General features: G+C 38.7%; 1 protein-coding gene across 1 annotated transcript in view; it reads left to right on the forward strand.

The window, feature by feature from the left end:
• Positions 1-1,340: 1,340 nt before the first annotated feature.
• The window catches only part of LOC129003998 (calcium/calmodulin-dependent protein kinase type IV-like), a 59,410-nt gene continuing 44,293 nt past the window's right edge, over positions 1,341-16,457 (forward strand). Inside the window, exon 1 of the mRNA XM_054432366.1 lies at positions 1,341-1,563. Coding sequence (XP_054288341.1) covers positions 1,421-1,563 — 143 coding nt within the window. The 5' untranslated portion in view covers positions 1,341-1,420. The remainder of the gene's footprint in view (positions 1,564-16,457) is intronic.

The following is a 16,457-nucleotide window of genomic DNA, read 5'->3' on the forward strand; positions in this document are numbered from 1 at the left end:
AAGAATTTCTTATGAGGATATTATATTCTTGGTAAATATGTTGGTCGCCCAAACACTTACAAAACTGCTTGTCATGCACAATTAGAAAATGTAACTATAACAAGACTCTCAAAAGGATAATTCATTTAGAGTTGACAAGGTTGACATCTTAACAAGGTTTGCAATATCATATTATTGATGAGATTAGGGGTAGTCCTAAAATAAATTCAAGGAGAAAATGATACTTCTAATTAAGGGTGATTTGATATCGAGAGTCCTGTCATCGAGGTTCCACTGTATTTCATATAGAATCATCCTTTGAAGAGAAGAGGTAGTGCGTAAAAATATAATAATATACAATTAATCGTGGACAATCGTAGTATACAACAAATCAAACACACCGCGTTAACACAAATGGACACTGCACGCCGCGGTAATCATAACATTTCTGCGTCGGCGACAACAAAGCTAGTGTCAATAATCAGCTGTCAGTCAGCTGGGGGAGGGGTAGGACAGCTGTGCAACAATGGAACTGCACGCGCTCCCCTCCCTCTCCCTCACCTCGCGCGACCCGCAAGGCCGTAGTGAAAACTTACTATCGATAGTCACACTATCGATATTTTTCGATAGTTTTTTAAAAACTATCGATACTATCGATAGTACTATCGATAGTTACTCAAATGGAGTTTTAATGCATATAATATTGTATATCCTTCCTGAATGGGTTTAATCAATGGTTTCTACCTAGTCGAAGATAAAGCTGTATCAGATTATTAATTTTAACAATTTGTGAGTGACGTCCTGGTGCCTCCTTTATGATTTTTTATTTTCCAAAATATTATAACATTGGTATAAAATAACAATAAGTTTTACCATGTTCTTTTATTATTCACTAAAAATATTATATATTTATGCTATGTGAGTATAAAATAATTTGTTAAATGAATAATAAAAAGAAAATGGCAAGAGAATTTTTTACCGTATACCGGTGTCTACTCTACACCATACCAAACCCCACCATCCATGCTAAAACCCATAAGGCAAATGTACCCATAAGTCCGGTAATAGTGAATTAGCAAATGCCCCCTCTTTCAAATGTTTAAGAAGGTCCTTTTTACAATAAACTTTGAAAAAAAAAACTTAGGCTATAATATTAACAATAGGTATGCATTAACAGACAAACAATGAAATGTGAGAGTAACAGAAAAGGATTTTTTTACATAATTTAACCTAAACAAAAACTATCGATAGTCCAATACTATCGACCCACTATCGATATTTTTAAACTATCGATACTATCGATAGTACTATCGATAGTAAGTTTTCACTACAAGGCCGTTCACGCGTCATTCGTGGCTCGACCGCTTTGGAGAGTGGATGTACCAGCTCCTACCGTGTTCGTGAAGTGCCTAGTGACAGTGGCGGGTGTGAACTGTAGGATATGCGGGAAGTGGTGTCTCTGACACCTGTGGTGATGTCGTCCCAACCAGGATACCTGGAGCTATCTGCGGAACAAGCCAAGCGACTCATCAGAACTGAGCCTATTGAGGATTACTATGAGGTGGAGGATCAGCCGTTCGCAAGGTAAGCGTAAATTATCAAATAAATAATACAGGGGGGAAATCTTAAAAATATTGCTTAACCAACTTTAAAATTATGTATAAAACAAATCGTTCTTTTCGTAAAACCTTTTTTTTTATTGCGGTACGATTTTCAATATCCAGCCTATACCGTATCTATAGAATACACATTCAGCCGCGTATAATGCATTGTTTTAAGTTTTATAACACATATACAGTTTTAGAGCCAGCGGTACAGCAGTAAAAGTGGGTTTGTAATTTGTAACAACTCTTTTTGAGAGACATTTAATCCCATAGGCAAAAGCATGTTTTGACTTTCCACACTCAGTGTTTTCAAAACTCCCACTTGACTTATATAACGTATAGTATAATTAATCGTTTACTCTCGATGAAACTGCAATAATTAGTTTTTACTATGTAAGTTATTGTCTAGTAAAGACGTATAATATAATACTATAATGAAGTATAAAAGGTCTTATAACCACAATTCTACTCATCGTTTAGTGATTGAACTCAAATTTATTTACAGTACCTATCTAATTTGGGGGTTTAGTTCAATACCAAATTGTGAACTACGTCGACAAAAGTAAAAACAAACTACTGTACAATATGTTATGAAAATGTATATTGTTTGTTAAAATTCAAAGTTATTACATTTATGTATGAATTTATTAATGACGTATTCAGTGTAGGGTGTAAAGTAGGGAAAATTAGTTGAAACACGACATATTTTAGAGGATTATTCGTGAAATTCTCATCGTGAGACAGTGAACGAAGATCCGCGTGAGAAAATGAGACATTTGTGAGATTCCTGAAGCAGTTTTGTGCAACGAAATGGAGAGGCGATTATAAAGGTGTAGAATTCCGCGAACCACCCTATAGAAAGATAGACCTCCAACACATGGGCCGGCATTCAGAAGGGAGGTAGCCGGCATAGCTGCTTTCTAAAGAAATCAAATATCTCTTCAGTCGAATTTTTTTGTCATTTTTAAATATCAAGAACCTGCGAGAACCGCATTGAATGCACGTCTTAAATTATTATTGAGTCCGTTATCGTATGATGTCGTAAGATTTTATTGAGAACCGCCGGATATAGTATCAAAATACGTCGTTACGAAGTCTCGGAAAACATATTTCATTATATATTATATAAATCGTTATATTATATAATTATATGATTATATTATATCATCATAACATTATATAAATCATTTTATTATATAAATCAGAAAAAATGTCAATACATGGGTTAGGTAATAGAAATAGATTTATCGGAATAAGGTAAATGATTTGAGGGGATGTAGGGGTTGTAAATGGTTTGTAGGGCAGCGTAGTATTTCTTGTATTTAAGCTGCAAAGAATTAATAAATCGAGAGAGTATTAATGTGCGAGTGTGTAGAATGGAGCGAGCTTGCCGTTATAGATTTTACTTACCTACTACTGTAAAGATCAGCTAGGTATTAGTGGTATTAGCCAGTACCAGAGTTCAGAGAGCACAGAATAAAATATGAAAATGAAAAATTATATTCTGTGGTCTCTGGTAGGACCATGTACATAAGCCCAATGATCGATGACGTCCACTTTTGAACGATAAGAAAAAAACTGGATTTCACATTTCTGAAGATCGCAGCGCAACCCTCTTGTACATGAGGTCACATAGCTTTGAATTCACCATTAGCATAGATAACAGGAGTATAGACACTCTACTCCTTTTATCTATGCCATTAATTACGCTTTAAACCAGTGTTCATTCAAGAAAGTTAAATCCAATTACTATTACTGTATAATGTTCCTTCTGTATTTGTGAATCTGGCTATTTTCGCGATGCTTGGAAAGAAATGCTCCCATCCACGAGAAAGCTTCAATTCCCAATTTCTTCAAGCCAAGGTGGAAAACCGGAAAAAGACCAATCTGTGAACGGAAGTGGGTGCCAGTACTATCACTCCTTGAAACTCGTCATGGAGGATACACCCGCACAAAGACCTCCGAACAAGTGTGCATTGCTGTATTTGGAGGTCTATGTCCTGTCCTGTTTGTACAACTGTAGGAAGCCGACGAAAGACAAATAGACGCACGGATGTCACACACTAATGGGCGTGTGTGTTGTGTTGCCTAATGAATAGGCTTTGGAAGGTTGACGAATTCCTTCCCTTTGATCATCACAAATCTGCCGGAACGTTTCCAATGTAATTTTTAGGATTCTTCAATTCTTGTTGGGGCTGACCCTGAATGTTTTGTCGTTTGGAATCTAAATATAGGGATTCCTTGCCTTGAAGGAATAGTTTGTTGGTAGTTTTAGTTTAGACGGTCCATAGGCTACAATATTGTTGCGCAAATGTATTTACTTTTATTGTAGTCGAGAGAAAAAGTACTACGCTCTTTTAAAATGCATATTGCGCTTTTTCTTCTACATTGTACGAACCAATTTGAATATGAAGTTTTGCTGGATTAACAAATACCATTGTTAGGATATGATTAAAATTAGTGTACATCAATATGAGAAGTTAACGATCCTCCAAATCCCACTTCACGGTGGACACCATAAACTTAAATTCGTGAGAGCTCCAAGCCTTTATGCGTTTGGCGCCCAGAACCACAGTATTTTACTCCCAACACACCCCCGTTATTACATTATGCCCTCCGCGGTGATTTAATATAAATATAAAATTATACCGTAATGAAGTGGGCCTATAAAACGTGCGGTCAGGATTCGGCGGTGACCCCCGTCCAAAAGTTCGTTCCCCTTGCCAATACTACTGAAACGCTGCGACCAATCGCAAAACACCGACCAAAGTAATTGTTCGTAGTTATTCGGTGTCCGGGATAAGATAACTATTATTTCTCCGCGAGTTTCCCGACGGTTCGTGTGAAATTATCGAAATCACTTTTCATTGTCGGGCCGGCTTCTTTGTGCCGTGCGAGATTGGTCGTTCGTATTTCATGTTGGGTGATGCAAGGGTTTGCGATTTGTAACGGTTCCTTGGTTCCTTGGAGAGAACAGGGAGTTTTATTACTGAACCAGCCTAATACTGGTGTAAAACATTATTTTTTTAAGAATCCGTACTTATTAGGCCTACTTATTATGAACTTATTATGTATGAGGGATAAAATACGGGATAAAATTAATCTAATTTTATCTAGTTTACCCAAACGTGAATGGATAGGGATTTCGTAATTACACATTGTAATGAATTTCTAATTGCGAAATACGAAACCTAAGTTCAAACAAGAAAGAAATAAAAATTCCAAATTTTATGCATTGGATAATTTGTGGAAAATCCGTTGGCTTATTACATATTGTGGTGCATTGGATATTTAATTAATAACTACAATCTAAAGAAAGAGTGTTTAATGTTTTGGGACTACTACAGTATTTTGTTTTCTAGTGGTTATTCCACGTCACCTCTTATTTTGATAAATGATAAAGATAGGTGACCCTTGGTAGACAATAGTCAATGGTTATGCATAAACGTGAAGCTTACCCAATGTTTCCGTGCAAAAAATGTTACACAACAATCAGAGCTGAGTGTGAAAGAAAGAAGAACAATACACTCGGCTAACTGCTCTCTTGCACTAATTGACGTGAAAAACGGGGCTGTTGAAACATTCTCATGACCCAACATTCAACAGTTAACATTGCTCTCCTCACTCCTCAGTAACTAGGAAGAAACTGAATAGAGTTATTCAACAGATTTGTACAGTTAATTGTGTTGTGTAATTAGATGTGTAATTGGGAAAACCCCTTTGTTGGCATTAGTTTCAAATTTGGACCAAATGAACACTGTATACTTTGCATAAGTTATAAATCGGATTCGCAACAATTCAAACCTTTTTGTTTGACCGATTGTAATTTAATTTAGGGTGTTTTATGGCGATGGAACAAGATGTGGTGTGAATCTGATGGCCCATAACGCATTAAATAGTCACGCATTCAAATATCCTGTTTTTTAATATTTCTTGGACTCAATGACTCAAAGACATAAGATTAACAGGTCAGTTAACACAATAGTGAATAGTAGGTTAGGTTGAAGTCATTGTTGATGATGTCGCTTCCGATTTAAATTTAAGAGATCTCATAGATAGTGAACACCACAATACAACCGTGTTATCGTAGTAATGTAGTCTCAGTTCAGCAACAAAAACTAGATTCCAATTATAGTGGACACTATCCGACTAAGTAGGTAACGTCGCTTCAGATTTAATTTAAACAATTCTTACTATAATAACAACACAAGGCGGCTGTGTTAAAGCCTAAGTAGGGTGGTAGTCCCTGTCTTTATTATGTTGTAAATTTACCCCAGGATTAAAGTTACAATATTATAGGATAGTGAACTCTAGTGTATGGCAGTGTCATCTGAAGTAATGTCGGAGTAGACTCCAAGTCATAAGAGTCAAGGATAGTTAACACTATAGTAGGGCAGTATCACCTAGTAGTAGACCCCAAGTCATAAGAATCTTAGGATAGTGGACACTATAGCAGGGCAGTGTCACCTGAAGTAATGTCGTAGTAGAGTCATAGGATTCCTAGGATAGTGAACACTATAGCAGAGCAGTGTCACCTGAAGTAATGTCGTAGACCCCAAGTCATAAGAATCCTACTATAGTGAACACTATAGTAGGGCGGTGTCGCAAGATGTTGGGTGTCCAAGGGCGGTGATGTAGGGCGCCATCTGTCCACTGAAAGGTCAACTGTACAGCTGGCCTGTCACCTGGCTCTGCTGCAGTCCGATAACTCCAGCTGGGGAACCCTTGCAGCAGATGTCTTCGCGACCTTGAAAGACACCGTTACAACTGTTATTATAGTGGTTCTTGTCGATGAATAAGTATTCCAATGATTTAATTAACAGTATTCAAGTTGACAACGTACGGTCTGTAGAGAAGTCCATGGTTTGAAATTTAACACAAGTTGAGAATCTCCAGTTGGGGTTTGAAACTCTCGTATCAGTATTTTCGACATTTTATTTATGACACCGTTAGCTACTCTTATAGGTTCTTAGTTATAGTTCAAATGATTCTCCAAAGTCTCCAAACGTTCAGGAAGCTGGGAGTTTGCAGATAGGATGTGGAATCCCTGCAGCAGCTATGTCCTTCTTGACCTTTAAAGACACCGCTAAGATCAATATTGACAATAATACCCGTTGGGGTTCTTAATACCGATTAAATATCGCAGTGCTTCTTCAAATTCTCCAAAAATGTCAGGTTAGACAATGCAATTAGGTAGTAAGGTAGGTGTGGAGTCTATGGTTTACACCTTTGTTCATTTCATGAGCCGATGAAGCAGCTCAGCCGGACTCTGAAGGTGAAATGTTCGCCTCCAGTCAGACCGACCCACTTCTCAGATCTGGGGAACACATCGATGAGCGGCAAGTTTATTGTCCCTTTCTCTCCCGGGCAAAGATCACCTCTTCCATCAAGTTGCGCCAGCCTAGCAGCCAGACGTCGATTGAGAGTGATTCAAAATCGCTGACTGGAATCGGAATAGGCTCTCGTTTGGCGGGAGTGATTTTGATAGTGGTGGCGAAACTGAATCTCAACTCGCTTTCATGATTTAACATGACCCAATGGCATTTTTGTGATCGTAAATCATTGACAAACAATTTCTGGATGTTGCGTGCTAAGAAATTAAGTGAGTGTACACTTTAATTGGGTGAATGTGTTTGATATTCTTTGTTGAAATAAATTGTAACGCACATAGAGATATCTCAAGGAGGCATACTAAAAAAGGAAAGAAGGCGTTTCTGAAAAACCGGTGTTCAAACGGTTTAAATTCAGTTAAAATTGCACTATAAACTAATTCAAGATACAAATTACGAAGGCTTTACACAAAGCTGACTGTTAGGACACAACTGTTAGGATCCAACTTTTGCGTTTATTGATTTTTCCATCCGGTCAATGATATAGAAAACTAATATGAAATCGTCAAAGAATATTGTGATTTTTTATCATACCGTCCATAGCAATGCCTGTGGAAGTTGGTACTCCACATCCTATCCTTAGATTCTGTTTCTAGTTCTACTGTGACTGTGGTAAACCCGTTCCCGTCATTATTGGAGCCAATCCCTTTGACCGCTATCCAACTATTTATACCACCTTGTCATTCCATGAGTCACCTCGGCTAGACGTCATCAGTCAAATATTTAACGTCTCGGGCCTTTCCTGCCTTCCCACATGAAGGTCCCAACCGTCTGGCCTACCTACCGTTGCGGGATATGACTCATGAGGCGGTTTCAAATTTGAACGTGGTCGATTGTTCCCTCCAGCTGCCTTTTTTGCACCTGCTTTGTCAGAGTATGCACGTTGTACCCTTGGGGGTAGACTGTATTGCAATAAACGACCATTTAGGACCATTGAAGGAACGATAAAGGAAATAAATAACGCAAGATTGTCTAGTTAACAGCTTCGTATTGACTTTTCACTGCAATTTTAATCTTTAAGATGGAAGTATACGGACTATCTTGGAGGAACTATAAAGTAACAATGTGCGCTATTGTTTCTATTGGACTAGAAATTCAGAATATGAAAAATTCAGTGTTTCTAACTGAACTCAGCTGTTCTTGATAAATGGTTAGCTGAAAATGATGATCTTCAGTAACAAGACTGCACAAATCATATCTTCCTGGACTCATCTTCCTGGACTCATCTTTCTGGATCTTTCTGATCTCATCTGCCATTTACATTTCGATTAAAACCCCCCTTAGATGCGACCCAACTCAAAATAGCGATTTAACAAAATACTCCTTTCCTCATCATGCATTTCTCATTTATACCCGGGTATTTGTGGATTCCCTATGATCAAAATGTTCCCAACTCGGCAGCATGAACACCATAACTTACACAGCAAGTAACGCCCTCATTGTTCGTCGGTACTGGATGGTATCCGTACTTCCTTGTCTATCTCTAGATCTTCGTGCAGGATCTGACGTCACATTCTACTCCTAGTTCTTGGCTACCTTTGTCCAAGTCGCGAGTCGTGTACGTCTCCCATTGAGGCTTGTTTGCTGACGGCTGTCAGACGTCAGTCAGCACAAAGACCCGCGTCTTGGTTATGGAAATTACCTGTTGTATGTGCCACAATGTAGAAGGGCTGAAGGAAGAGTCTGTTGTTAGTGACTGTGGAGAATGTGTAGCCAAGAGGATCAAGAGTGTGTAGCCTATGATACGTTGGAGACTAAAAATCTACAAGTTCTTCCAAGACTGCGTTCAACTTGTTCAGTGTTTAGTGGACGTGAAACCCTGAACATATTTTGCCACACAGAACTGCTTGTCAGTTCGATCACTTATCTAGAAACGATTTGTAATGGGTTGACTCGGACGGAATTCTCCACAAATACGATTTCGGAAACATTCGGCAGCCGAACAACTTGTTTATTGGAGGAGGCAATATATTCCCAATGATCGTTTAATCGGCTATAAATTACCCCAGTAGAACTGGAACCGGCCCCGAAATGTCCCATCGCGGTAGATAATGGCGCCGACGGCTGTGGGAAGTTGGGGCCATTAATTTGTAGGCGCAGCGGGCCTACTATCGCAGCCCAATTTGCCTGTCTTTTGTTTCGGTGTTCGCAAATAAAGCTGTAATGAGGCATGAATATGTGACGGACCTCCAAAGTGTGCCGGTAATCAGTAACACGACCTTCTGCTTGCACCTTTCCCCGGCTGGATCTCTTTTGCAGGAAAACTACCTTGAGTTGCTGTGACTTAAAAGTCATTTCAGAATTATACTTACTCCTACTCCTGTGACTATTGAAACCCTAGGAGGTCCTTGTCCTCGCCAACCATGTGCCTTCAGGATCCTCAGTATTCAGAATTATTTACAAATGACCATGTTTGTGTTAGCCTATATCTTAGAAAGAAGAGTGACAAATTCTGTGGTTAATGCGTATTTAATATGTATGGAAACCAAGTACTGTAGGATACTTTACAAAAGCGAGCATACTAAACTTCATTAATAAATATTTCCAGTTTTTGTGTATCAATATTTTTAGAATTTCTCATTCCCCCCCCCCCTCTTCATTGTAAGCGATTTAACAGGTAAATCTATTTTAGGAAGATCCTAAAGTAGTGTTTCCTTAATTTTTTAGGTATATTTAGGTATGACCGAACAATCTCGTATGTAACATAAATCTCTTAAGTCTCCCCTAAAGACGTGAATAATGTGTGGTTGCGGTATGCAGCAGTTAAATAATAAATAGTCTTCGCACGTGGCCCCGGAGAACGAGGCGTTTTGTGAACGCGTGCCATCGATTTTCGGAGTCTGGGGGCGTGAGGAGGTTGCCGCAGTGGCGACCGGAAGTGAATTTGGGGATGGAAGCGAGGGGAAGTAATACCAACGGGACATTTCCTCCCCTCAAGTGGGGGGAGTGTAAACATGTCAACAGGGCGATGAATGCCACTCGGGGGAAGGGCTACTTTTGGATCATTTTTAAATAACTCTCCCCTTCCAGGAGGTTTGAAATGCCATGCTCAGGTGTGAATGGGCGATATTTTGGAAGACTATACAGTATTTCCAAAATATCTGAATTTTTTTTGTATACTGTTAAATTTCATCTTGTAACAAAAATGTATCAAATTGTGAAGTAATTCTAAAATTTAAAATCTCATTTGGATGTCTAACATTCATCAAATTGACGTAGAAACCTTTTTAATGAGGTATGACCTTCGACTATTAATGGAGGTAAGGATAACTCTCCCATGTATGTCTGGGCCTGTTAAATGAAAATTAATGTGGTAATTGAATTGAACAACCCTTAGAGTGAGCTGAAGTTAATTACTAAATTCTGTCAAATACGCAGTCTTCCTGAAAAGTCACATAACTTGTTGCAAACAAACGGAAAATTGAATAGTTACAGCAGCGCATACAATGTGCCTGGCCCCCTGGCTCAATAAACTGTGTTCAATTTAAAATAGGCTACATTTTCCATATATCTGACTGGGACGGGTGGCGTCGTCCTGTAATCCAGCTACTAGGAGGTCACGAATTGTGGATATTTATAGGGATGCACTGTGGATGCGATGCTCCCTGGTGTGGATTAACGTCCGCACTAGTGAGTACTACGACTATCCGCAGTAGGCCTAATATCCTGATAATTAGACCAATTCACAAATTACAAGGAAAAAAATTTGTTTCGGATTCCACTATAAACTGTAGGTCCCTTAGTTGCCATTAGCTGTATGGGCTATTAATTAACAGCGGTGTCTAAGGAACATGTCGGCCTTAGTCACTAACAAGACTACAAGATCGCGCCACTCATCCTACACTCATCCTTCACTCATATTTGGGTTAAAATACGCACATAGTGGCGTCCCCATCTTAAATAATTTATAATTGATAAAAGAGATGTCTACTTCAGTATCTAAAATTCAATGGTATAACAGCGTCATAGGTTGAGGCATTCGATAAAGTACATAACCAAAAAGAGGTATTTTCTGTCCTAAATGCTTTGTGGGTTTTGTCTGGAGAAAATGAAGATTAACATATAGGTCTACTGTAAATAGTTTAAATTGTCATAAGATTGTGTTGAGTTGTAGAGTTTCCGCGTTGTTTCACAACAGACCTACTTATTCATTGTGTCACTGTAACAAGCTTTCGAGAAGATTTAACCATGTTGTGACACCTATTACAATACTGATAAGCGGAATTATAATACTGATAAGAGACCACGTGAAAAGATAATGTAAGCTTGATAATAACAGCGTGTGCCACTCTGGCGTACCAGAATGTAAAATTACTCAACAGCCCTTTAAAGCGATGTTCATGTCTGTAATGTATCAAGATATGTCAGTTCTATACTCTTTGGTGTTAGTTAGATTCATGAGGCCGTGGTCCCCACCACTACTATTGTAACTAATGTAACTTAACTTACGATGAATAAACCCTTCTATGTTGAACCATCACAAGATGCACATCCAATTATTTTACCTACCATGTTCCAGGTAATAATGTAAGGTATATAAATGAAATATACAATGGTGTAGCCTATAAAAGAAATAGGCATACACAACAATGTCTATTGAGATGGACGAGCGTTTGAAGTATATGAGTACAAGAGAACCTGAGGAAAGTGTCATCCGCACAGTGTTAAAAAAATAATTGCATCGAGATAAATCTAAATAATAAAATATATAAAAACATACCGGCAAATGAGGAAGAGTAGGAGCCAATAGATATGAGGGTTTCAAACCAAATAAATTTGTTTCTAATTCACCTATTATTAACGAAAACAATTCAAGAAAAGTCCAAAGACCTCTTCAGATTAGTTGGGCAACCAGCAAACTATGTAGATCGTATTTGACGTTAAATGAAACAAGAATACAGGTTGGAAACTTGAAGTTGTCAAATACATTCGGGAATCTTCATAAAAACGCGTACGTACGCGTTCTTTTCTTTGCGGTTCTGTGCTTCTAAAACAAGCCATAAATTTTCTTGCAACGGAATTCCTTTGACTAAAGTGCTTGTCATAAATTTAAATTTACAACCATAAACATTGGCTGAATAGTTTCAAACTTGTAAGCATGCAACATTGTTGCTAAGGCCGCAGAGAGATCAGTGCCCGTTTGGCAGCTTAATGAAGACAGATCGGGTTTTTGAGCGTCTCAAGATTTGGCGCGTCTGGATCAACGATATCTGGATCGCCCGCTGGAGATGTTTTTGCTCCGCAAATCTCATTGATGCATGTGTCATTCCCGCCACGGATCTGCCTTTTATCTGATCGTGGATTAAAATTCCTCAGCAGTACCAACCCAGCGGCTTAATTTTTTGCAAAAAGGTTTATGGGTTTTCGCATTGGAATGCTTCTCTGGTACATGATTATAGGATGGACCTGTTTGCTAATGGTTGATTCTACTAAGGATTAAGTAATCTGACAGTGTCTCTGTCAAGGATTATGAAGAGGTCTACTTTGTTGTCTGCTTAGCATTAAGACTTGGAAACCCCGTCTGAAATTGCAGAGTTTCTTCTTTTTATCATCGGTCAATCGTGTTGGTATCACTCCAATCGTTTGTCCTGCATGTCTGGTTAATATCAACTCGGCATTGAAAATATGAAAAAAATTATGGGCTTAGGGTAGGGATCGTGTAAACATACTGTAAGATCGCAAAGTTAATCATATACTCTAACTTGAATATCCTTGCTTCCAAAGCTATTTGAGCCACGCACTACAGCATCGGTCACATCACTTTCTCTGGTCAATTTTGCAGAATCATCTCATCTCGTGTTTCGAAAACAACGTTCTCATTTTCCACTCTGTTATCATAACTTTCTCCCTCAGGATGAGCCTGACCTTGAAGTTATGGTCTCACGTGTGATAAATGAGGTGATAGACCGATAGTTGACTACCGAAGTTCTCACGGCTACCAAGGATCGCTACGTGCCGAGCATCTATAGCCAGCTCGTTTCCCAATGTGGGAAGTGCCGCCTTTCCCCATGTTTAATTAGCCCGCTATCTGGGCCACTCTATGTGCTGTCGCAACGTCTAAAGATCAGCCAACAGCCATTGTGCCGTTTACGTATGCGATAGCCGTTTAGTACATGCAAATGACTGGAAACGAGGTGCTGCCTTGTGTTGTCACGAAATGAAACAAGAACAACGCAGTTGCAAATGCTATGGCATATGCATGGCGTATCCGTAATAAGCTTAATCAAAGATATATTTCAAATCTGGATCGTTCGACTCGAAACTTTTATAAGAGGCGATTCGTTAAAGAAAAATGTTTCAAATTGTTTACCTTAGACACAAAATAATGCCATTCACACATGTATGGTCAATGAAGTTGTTTTATTTTACATTGAGATTTGGAAAATTCTGTTGTTACAAATTCAGACGGGATAAAATAGCCAATATAGATTTTTTTTTAAATTGAAAAGATAGTTTCAAGATCCTCTCCGTAGTCCTTTCTCTGACAACTCTGGTGTCTACACGATCTTGCATTTTGCTCGAGTTGGTGTCAGATTTAGCAATTATTGTTTCTCTGATCTTACTTTACACGTGCTATCCAGTAATAAGCAATTCCAGCTATACAATACTTCGGCCTAACGTATCCACGCTGATTTCACGCACTCATCTCTTGCATCACGTCAGTACCACAAAGCCCACGGGCGACACTAGCCTGTGATTGGTGCGATGTTATCTACTGTCCAGCGTCCAGCGCTCCGACGTTCGCGGCTCGTATACTCTCCTATCTCGATGACTACGGCCAGCGAACGCCGTGTCCTGCTATCGTACATCTAGTGTCGACTGCACTAAGTGGGTCGGGTTCATGCTACATCGGCGAAAGGTCAAATCGTCGGGGGAGATGCTTTATTGGAACCTTTACCGTTCGTTCCGTGCCGAGAAATAGTAGTGGTCCCGATGTGCGTCCTTGAGGCACTCCGTACTCTAGTTCGTGAAAGGGAAAGGCGCTTTGTTTACGGTGGAGCCAGTTACGTACCATGATGCATGTGCCATTACAGGACGAATGCCAGAGTAATTGCTGGGCGGGGTCCGCTGGTCCGGCGCTAAAGAAAGCGGCGGGAAGTAGTTAAGTTTGCGAGCAGTAAAAATTGTACGAAGATTACCGAGGCAAGTCCCGTTTGACGACACTCATGATGCGATTCCAATCCTCCCATGACCTTTCGGCTGCATTCAACGAATTCTATGGTTGAAGTTCTGAATGCTGTGAGAAGTGTGTACTTGCGTAACAGCATGTAATATAACATAATATCTTCAGACAATTTCTATTGGTTACATAGCGATTTTGAACTTTGTGACAGTAGTTTTGAAAATTCTAACTGGGTGTTCATAATCCTAATTTACACATATTCTTACGATAGTATTGTTATTTTGTGCATTTGTCTATATTAGATTATTGAGTATTTTATAAGGCAAGTTCTAGTGAAGCAGGCATGTGGAATCGACGAGATTTTAGCTTTGCCGACTACACCCGCTGGTTCTTTATCTAGGTATCCAGAACCATTTATTAAAAACCTCAGTGATCCAGGATTTTGAACACCACTCAGCTGCCTAGCTTTTTATATGTGGAGGAGAACAGATCTTCTCTTGGTGACATTATAAAAAAATTAACCCAAACCATACGTCAACAGTATAGTATGACTGTTCAAACTTACTCAAACCTTAGAGACACATTAATTTTCATGGTTCCTGTTCCAAAAGCTGTCTGATAAATTCTTTTCACTAAGTTCATTGAGCAACTGGAGTTCCGCCCTTTTATATAAGTGGCACATAGTAAATCAGCATGGACGTTATGTGTGCTTACATAATCTGTAGCCACTGTGTAGAAGTGCTACTGTCAGAAACCGTACACAGTTATGTAAACCAGAGTAATTACATGTGCCTCTTCTTTGTGGACCCCAGACAGGTGTTTGTAAACATTGGAATATCCTCGGGTAGTTACGTAGACAAATCTGACAGTCTGAAGTAGCTTTCTCCGAACAATGCATCGTGATTACAGGTGATCACCGACTGAGAGAATAGATGTGGTCTGTAGCTACCGTTCAGATGGGTATTTAGGATTATGTGGGCGATTCGAATGTAAATGTAATTTACATTTATGTAAGTTTAGCTGTTATGCATGTTTTTGTAGCTGTCATTTTTTTTGTGGGGGGGGGGGGGTAGCTTGTATAAATTAATAGAAAAATATTTTTTCAGTAAGTCATTGGTAAATAATGTTTCTAACACATAAGGTCTATGATAGGTTAATTACAAGACATGGTTTACAAAGTTCGACCTTTCTTTTTCAAACAAGTACAAAATGCAATGGCGTGTATGAGTTTAAATAGATGCGGAATGGTAAACAAAACGCATGTTGTGATTGTTTAATCGTGTGTTTAGGGGAAATTGATGTATATTACTATTGACTATATATAGTCAATGTCATGATCTAGGCCATTTTATATTTATATCCGTGTACCCAATCAATGATGTAAGTTTACTCTTTCGTTGCAAAAAACACACTATTTATTTACACAATATTATTATTTAATTCAGAAAATGGCAGTATGGTGGAGTACACAAACTTAAACAACAGACACATACATACATGCAGTTTGACATTTCGTTGTGAAGGTCAAAATTCTAGTAAATGAGTAAACATAATTGATATTGTTTGTTAAACAAGTTCATAATTCACTGTATTGTTGGCAAACAGCTGGTAGCTCAGTAACTACAATCTTATCAGCTGTTACATTTACTGGTCTGTTAATGTCTAGCTTCTTATCTCATTAGCAAATTCGATTTATATTGTTTACGCCCACGCTGATGGATTCTTCGAAGAGAATTGATGCATTTGGTTTACCTACTTACCTAAGTAATTGTTTTGTTTGACGCAGTTGGTGATTCTTCCAGTGAATGTTTTTCGCCACAAAGTCTACTAGTTCCCTTATCTGTTGCGATTCATGTTTTTGTTTGACCAACAAGTGTTGCGCATTTCTTTACTAGTTTACTCTTGGTATCTACGCTGATACGTCTCAAGCCATGGTTGGTAATTACGAAAGATTTATCCATTTAAAGCCTAGGATTTCCTCGATTTCAACAACAATGCTTTATGTACTCAATATGCAAATTATGTTTGACTCAGCAGTGGCAAGTTCTTAGGCAATCGACCATAGTGTTTGCACTGTTAACTTTTGCTCACCACAATTGGCGTCACAAGAGGTAAAAATATGCCATTGTAACCTTATAAGGGGTTTTGGGCTTTTAAAATCACCATACGATACATTTTGGAATTTCCAACATAATATTTATCGATGGAAGTGTTGTGTCTGTGAGGTTCAGGCTAGTGTGCGCAGACTATAGAGATTGCATAAACAGTGGTTTCTTATGCCATCATCGTCGGATTCGTCTCTTTAAGCTGTGATTAATTTGAAATATATCATGGATTGGAGTGGGTCAAAAGATGAATGTG

This window comes from Macrosteles quadrilineatus, unplaced genomic scaffold, assembly GCF_028750875.1.
Source record: "Macrosteles quadrilineatus isolate MER2022 unplaced genomic scaffold, UCM_ALF_1.0 Scaffold_9__3_contigs__length_116548681, whole genome shotgun sequence".
In the NCBI taxonomy this organism is placed as follows: Eukaryota; Metazoa; Arthropoda; class Insecta; order Hemiptera; family Cicadellidae; genus Macrosteles; species Macrosteles quadrilineatus.